Source organism: Grus americana, chromosome 5, assembly GCF_028858705.1.
Source record: "Grus americana isolate bGruAme1 chromosome 5, bGruAme1.mat, whole genome shotgun sequence".
Taxonomy (NCBI): domain Eukaryota; kingdom Metazoa; phylum Chordata; class Aves; order Gruiformes; family Gruidae; genus Grus; species Grus americana.
The window spans coordinates 51,851,799-51,859,164 of record NC_072856.1 but is presented as its reverse complement, the minus strand read 5'-3'; the positions used below and the strand labels follow the sequence as shown (position 1 = coordinate 51,859,164).

The window sequence follows — 7,366 nt, the reverse complement described above, 5'->3', positions numbered from 1 at the left end:
ATGAAATTTCTACTTGTTTGTGTAATTTTATTAGTACTTTTCTCTGGAGCTGGATGTAATGCTTCTTCAGTGTGTGGATATACTAGCCAGTACTATGAGATTAAATGTTTTATTATCAACCCTTGCTGAAGGTCTTGTGTGGGAAAAGCTCTTAGGAAAATAGCATGGTTTTGTATGTTATGTGCATAATCTCTTGTCTAAGTATAGACTATGGAAACAGTATTTGTTTTCTAAAGTACTTTAGAAAATTTGATGGTTTCTGACTCTGCTTACGTTCTAGTTTCTCCTCCTAGTTTCTGTCTATATAGTGACTTAAGTGAGAATTAAAGATGTCTGGTATTTTTCAAGAAAAAATTCAAGGACTTGCAGAAACAAATTTAACATAATTTTGTTTCTAGAAGTCTGTACCATATATTCCAAGTTTGCAAAAAGCCTTTTCATAATAAGCACATAAAATGTAGAAGTAGGAAAACTTTATCTTAATTTAAGAAAAATTTAAAATTACATGTACTCAGTCCATTTTCAGCTACTGTAGCAGAGTAGATTAACAGAATTCTGACAGATGTGACTAATCTTCAATAGTTTTTTTAAAATAGCATAGTTTATTTAGCAAGTGCCTATTTTATTCTTCCCATAACAGTTATTCAAAGTAAACAATATTAGAATGGGTTTATTCTTTTTAATATAAATCACTTTCTGTAGTTTTTTGAAGCATGTGATGAAAATAACAGAGGCTATTTAGGCAGAGAGGAATTTAAAGTTACTGTATTGATGTTGTTTGGTTATAAACCCTCAAAGGCATGTATTTTTTCATTTATGTTCTGAAGATCCAGCTTATATAGATGTCCCACTATTGAGAACTCTATGTGCTGATGGGTCTGCACCAGTCAGTGGAGTGGAGTGGATTGCTGTAGTTTTGGTAAGCAGAAATACCTACAGATTTTAAAAGTAATTTTCTTATCTGGGAATATTTATTTCAAAAGAAAATAATCAAATCCTTACCTTTCCTGCTGCAGACTGTGATGAGCAAAATTGTATTTCATATGTGTACAAGATGTATGAAATAAGTGACTTACCGAGCTTGTTATTGATCAATTATTTGGTTTTATTAGTGGTACACTTCATTTCTTCACTCAGTGGTTTCAGTAGATGTGAAACCACCACGTCTTAATAATAAATGTGTATTCTCAAAAATACAGCTATTTTTGGTTGCATGTAACAATTGGGCATGTTTACTCTTGACTGCTCTAATATAAATCTATAACTGTACAAAAATCTTAACGAAAGAAAGGTTTGTTGAGAGAAATCATGTGTGGCATACTCACGGGAAGATGCAGGATAAATTATATGGCTTAATCTAGTTCTGGAAGTTATGTTTCTACACTAGTACTGCAAGTGATCTGAAAAGAAGAACACACATGCAAGATTTAAAAATGAAATACATGTGTGTGAGTTTTTCTTTCTCATGACATGCTAATACAAGCTTGACCAATATACTGTAAAGTATATTTGGCATAGAAATTATGATTCATCCATCTTCTCCAGTTTAAGCAATCTTTTCCCGAAGTGACTTGTGACTAAATTTTGGGTTTTTTTCTTAAATATGTATTTTAGGAAAATAGTCTTAACAAGGTCGTAAACAAAATTTTGTCTATGATAATTTAAAGTAAAAAACACAGGAATGTTTTATTAAACTGTGAAAGTAGTCATCTCTGATAGATTTCAGCTGTGAGTAAACATTTTCTCAATGAGCTAGGGCCAGATCTAAAAATAATTTAGAATTCTAGAATCTTGACCGCTGAATTATGAATCTGAAAATGCTCAGCTTCCCCTTATCTATCTTCTCTTGTCTAGTTTTACTTTCATGTAAAAATTAGCTGTTCTGTTAAATTCTCTGAATGTTTCTTCCAGTAGGAGTACTCAAAACATGCTTAAGGCATTCAAACAAGAGCAGGTTCTGTGTGTAAGTCACTGATGGCTCCTTCTTGGAAAGAGCATAAAAGTGGAGGACTCCGGGGAAGAAAGAAGCTGCAGGTTTAGTTATTTCCTCCTGAAATGTTGCCAAGTCACACCTGCTGTATCTCTAGGCAGTGCCACGACCACCTGGCTGTAGACCATTTTGTCTGTGCAGCTGCACAAAAATTAATTAAAAATGTTTGTTCCAGGAGTGATTCTGTTGTCTAGTGGTTTTGCTAGCTCCTTAAGTGGGCTCAATTCCAGCAACTGTTGCTCTTTACCCAAGGACTGCTCATTGTGAAGTACTAAAGCTCCCTGGGTAGATAGATACTTTTCTTTGTGGCTTTTGCTAACATGCATTAACTAGGATTTCTGGCACAGCCACACCTTTTGCTTTTTCTGATAGTTAGGCCTTTTAAGTGTTCCTTTCAACTTTTTGGTAGTTTTTAATCTAGTTCCGAAAAACACAACTTTCTCTGTGCACCAGCTGGGAACCAAACACAGAAGTTATAATCTTATAAGTTGATTGTTATGATCCAGTTCTTGAGCATGGTATTGTGCATTTTACTTTGTTTTCAAAATGATGAAAATCAGAGACTATAGTAACAGTCCTTGTATTTCTTCAGAAGTCACTAGGAACAGCCCTAGCAAGGAGAGTACTTTCAAGAATTTTTCCCGGAAATAGGGAATGGTGTGCACACAGTACTTCTTAAGGTGAAACTGTTTCCTCAACTATGCTATATACTAACATAAATTTTTCAGTAGAAATGGCAATTATTTAGCATCATCAACTGCAATCAAGCAACTGCATTTTTGCTAAATTGTTGCTGCATCTCTTTTTTGGTCATGTTTTCATTTATTCTATAAATTAATAGTAATACTAACTTTACCCACTAGATGTCATTAACGAACTCTTTACTGGAGAAGGTGGGACCTCAGAATTTGAATCGCATTCCTACTCCACTTGCTTTTACAAAATAATTTGTTCTAGCAATTCTATATTATTTTTTATAAAATATTATTTTTGTGTGGTTATTCATAGAGATTCTGAACTTACTACTATTTAAAATTAAGCCATCTGAGACAAGTAGCTAGGAAAACATGAAAATAGAGATTAACCTGTTTGTTGGACTGGTACAGTATGTATATTTGATCTATTTATTAGCATATAAAAATCATAATTTCTGGGAACTAGCAGCATTGTGGGAATCATGTTTGTGAGACATACTTTTTTTTCTCTGAAAGTTTGGTTCAGTGATCCTCTTTTCCTCAAAATTGTTTGAACTGATCTAAAATGCTATCATATTTCAACAACCATTCAGCTAGTTAACTGCACATTCAAGTGTTAAGTGTTTCAAATGAAAAGGGTATTGCAGGAATAGTAGTTGTGAAAATATGTTGTTTCCCCAGCTGAAGTTTCATTCCTGGAACTGTGACATTGAAATCTAACTAAAACCACTCCCTACACTGTGCCTAGGAGGCCTCAAAAAATGTCCAGTGTTTTCCCTGACCAAACTCCGTACCTTTGCATCAGGACATGGGGTAGGTTGGCATCCGCTGCTGAACAAGACGCCAGCAGCAGGGCACACTGACATCCAGAGTACAGAAAAGCAGTCTGAGCTCAGGGCTCCTTACAACTTCCAACTGCTCTTCTGGCACCTCTTATCAAAGCTTTCTGAAAAGAGCTCCCCAGTCTATTTGTATTCCTGACAAAGTCTATGTGAAAAGTGTTGCAGACCAAATGGAATACATAGTCTTAGGTTAACTGGTCGCAGCATGTTTGGCTTGTCCGTTCTCTAGAACGGGGTATGTTCAGGTTGCACTGGAAGCTGCTAACGTGTCGTCTCCTCCCATATGAGTTTTCTCAGTGCTGCAACTGTGTGCAGTCTTGTATTGTAATAATGTAGATGTGAGAATCTGGACTCACAAGCAGTCAGTCATGCTAAAAAGCAACACAAATATAGCCCAAAGTGGACCTCTGTGCTTTCTTGGATATACACTCCTTTTCTGTTCCTTACATTGTTTAAAGATCTCTTGCAGTGATCTCTTGGTTGCCTCCTCATTCAGTTCTGAAAAGTAATTTTTTTTGTTTTCATAATGTTGTTCAGCTTTTTGCTTTCGTGCTATTAATGAATCTTGGTAACACACTAATATTAGCGAGTATTAGTGAATCTTGGTTAAATGCTAAGTGTCATTCCTGTGTTCCTATCAGATAAAATTGTGAGGTAACAGCCTATTGAAAGACAGTAAAGGAGTTACATAGTATATAAAATAAGACAATAGTGGATTGGTTTCAGGATAGTTGTAGAAGCTGGATGACGCAAAATGTTTTTTTTTCCACTTCCTTCTCATTTTTTTATTCTATACCTTTTTATTAAAGTTTTTATTTTAGGCAGATTTACCAAATGAATTGTGGAGGTTTCCGGAAATAGTTGGTCTCCAATCTGAATATTGAAACAGAAAGTTCTTTCATTGTTTAAAGGAAATAACAAATTTGGGGGCTGATGCTCCAAAAGTTAACTTGAATATTACAGTTCCTTTGTGTGTGATTGAACTCCAATCTGTATAAAGTTAAGCATGTTTGCTTAAGCATACTTAGTTTAAGATTTGGATATTGACTAAGATTCTATTAGGACTACATATATACTTAGTTTACTGGATTAAAAAGAAGTAGTTTTATTTTAATTAGAATAAAATATTTTCCTACTTAAATGCCATAGATGATACTGTTATGTAATATGTATTATTATGAGATCAGTACTTAGTGAAATCACGTACTATTGATATAAAAGGGAAATCAAACAGGAGTTCAGATTTTTCACTTCTGTAGAAAACCACTGTGGCATATCTTCTGTGTTCCAGGTGAAGGTGGATTCAGTAATGTCTTCTGTGAAACCATGAAATTCAGTGATATGCAAATACCTGTCTTTCAATGATTTCTACTCCTTTTTCATTCCTAAATTTAAAAAATCTGAAGCTTAGACTCTCAAGAGTTTTGAAGAATCTGATGTAGATTAATGATAATGTATGCAACTGTATGAGATTCACCAAGGCTCAGTGCTGGGTCCTGCACTTGGGTCACAACAACCCCATGCAATGCTTCAGGCTTGGGGAAGAGCGGCTGGAAAGCTGCCCAGCAGAAAAGGACCTGGGGGTATGGGTCGACAGCTGGCTGAATATGAGCCAGCAGTGTGCCCAGGTGGCCAAGATGACTGGTAGCATCCTGGCTTGTATCAGAAACAGTATGGCCAGCAGGACTGGGGAAGTGATCGTCTCCCTGTATTCGGCACTGGTGAGACCGCAGCTCGAGTACTGTGTTCAGTTTTGGGTCTGTCACTACAAGAAAGACATTGAGGTGCCGGAGCATTTCCAAAGAAGGGCAACGAAGCTGGTGAGGGTCTAGAGCACAAGTCTTTTGAGGAGCAGCTGAGGGAACTGGGGTTTAGACTAGAGAAAAGGAGGGTGAGGGGAGACCTTATCGCTTTCTACAACTACCTGAAAGGAGGTTGTAGCCAAGTGGATGTCAGTCTCTTCTCCTAGGTGACAAGCGATAGGATGAGAGGAAATGGCCTCAAGCTGCGCCAGGGGAGATTTAGATTGGATATTAGGAAAAATTTCTTCACCAACAAAGGGTTGTCAGGCATTGGAACAGGCTGCCCAGAGAAGTGGTGGAGTCACCATGCCTGGAGGTATTTAAAAGATGTGTAGGTGTGGTGCTTAGGGACATGGTTTAATGGTGGACTTGGCAGTGCAGGTTAACAGCTGGACTCTATGATTTTAAAGGTCTTTTCCAACCTAAATGTTTCCAGGATTCTATAAATGAGCTGACCATGACTATTAACAGGTTCATATGATTTCATTTAGTTTTGTAATATTTTTAGTGCTTGTATGTTACATTTAGCTTGAAGTTATTCTTGCTTCTCCAAGTGGCATTTCTTAATAGCAACATTATATAGATTAGTGATAGAGAAAAGTATTTAGTAACCTTTCAGTGTTCAAGTTGGTAAGGTTCTATCAGGTTTTTTGATACCCTGTCACTGTTTACTTGAGTAAATACTGGAGTCTTAGACCACATCTCTTTCTCTAACAACCCTCCTGTTTATATAGTTCTGCTTGTTTTTTTCTTGTCCTTGACCTTATCAGTTATGCCCATACATCTGTTTGTGAGGTCATTTGGCAAGTCTTATTGGAGAAATGATTCATATAAAAAAATGAAGTGATGAAAAAATGTGGTTGCTTTTCTCAGTAAGTTCCCTCATCCCTTTCACCACATGGCCCCACAGGTATTTGTATCAATATGTTTGAAGGGCATTGCAGAGGCTGGTTCTGTTTATTCTAGCATTGATGCCAAAACCCACGTTCATTAAACCACACCCTTACTGGTGAATCTTTAATCTCACTTGTAAATAGAGAATAAAGATTTTACTCAGATTTTTTTTTTTTCAAGAGAACAACCACATATGTATGCTTGAACCAAAAATAGTGAACTAATATATAAAGAAAGATTATGGATTTATTAATACCTAATTGGCTTGAATATTTTTTAAGATGACCTTTTTGTGTGTTGAGATAGCTTTACAGCCTGTTCTAGTACACATAAATTGCCAACTCCCAAGATCAATGAATAGGTGGCACTCTATTATAGGAGTCATTCTATAAAAGGAAAATTGTATACTATAATTTTCTGGGCTCATATGTTACACTGAAAGAGAAAAATAAATGGATGGAAAGCTTATATTGCTTTTTATGGTTTCACTTCCATAGTTATCCAATTGAATGCAAAGCTGTTCACGCAGGCAAGTTCAGTATGTTTAGGCAACCTCTGTTGTTAAAGAAATTGTGCATGTACAGAACCTAGCAGTTGAAAGCAGCAAGTCTTTGTAATCCTGGAAAATGAGACTGTAACAGTTCTTAATATATGATTTTTCAAGAAATAAGGAAAGAAACACTGGAAATCCGTAAGCTTGGAGTTTAAGATTTGAATTGAGACAGCAGGTGGAGCTGAAGGAGTTGTGCTTTTGAACCGCTGCAGAAAGAATAGGATATGAATGAATCAAAAGAAAGAGAAATGCAGAGCTTTTGTTACGTTATTTGATAAAGAAAAATTCTGGCAGGATACAGACATGTTGCTTTCTAAAGAAAATTAAATTGTTTAAAATGAGCATGAAGCGTATATTAGAAAGTTATGAGAAAGGAATATTTGTCTGTGTTTAAATGTTGAGCTGAAGGGGGGCTTTTTTACCAAAAAATATGTATCTGCAGAATTTTTATATCAAGATTTTTGCATGTTTCATGGAGAGGCCTGAAGTTTTGAGGGGCAGATGTTTGTTTCTTAATTTTTATGTTTTACTTTGATATCAGAAGAAATGGTCAATTAAGTACTTACAAACTAGGTTTGCATTTCAGTTTC

General features: G+C 35.9%; 1 protein-coding gene across 1 annotated transcript in view; it reads left to right on the top strand.

The window, feature by feature from the left end:
* The first annotated feature begins 210 nt into the window (after nucleotides 1-210).
* EFCAB11 (EF-hand calcium binding domain 11) overlaps nucleotides 211-7,366 on the top strand; it is a 64,208-nt gene continuing 57,052 nt past the window's right edge. Inside the window, exons 1-3 of the mRNA XM_054826605.1 lie at nucleotides 211-219; nucleotides 703-798; nucleotides 4,819-4,845. Of these exons, the coding sequence (XP_054682580.1) occupies nucleotides 211-219; nucleotides 703-798; nucleotides 4,819-4,845 (132 nt within the window). The remainder of the gene's footprint in view (nucleotides 220-702; nucleotides 799-4,818; nucleotides 4,846-7,366) is intronic.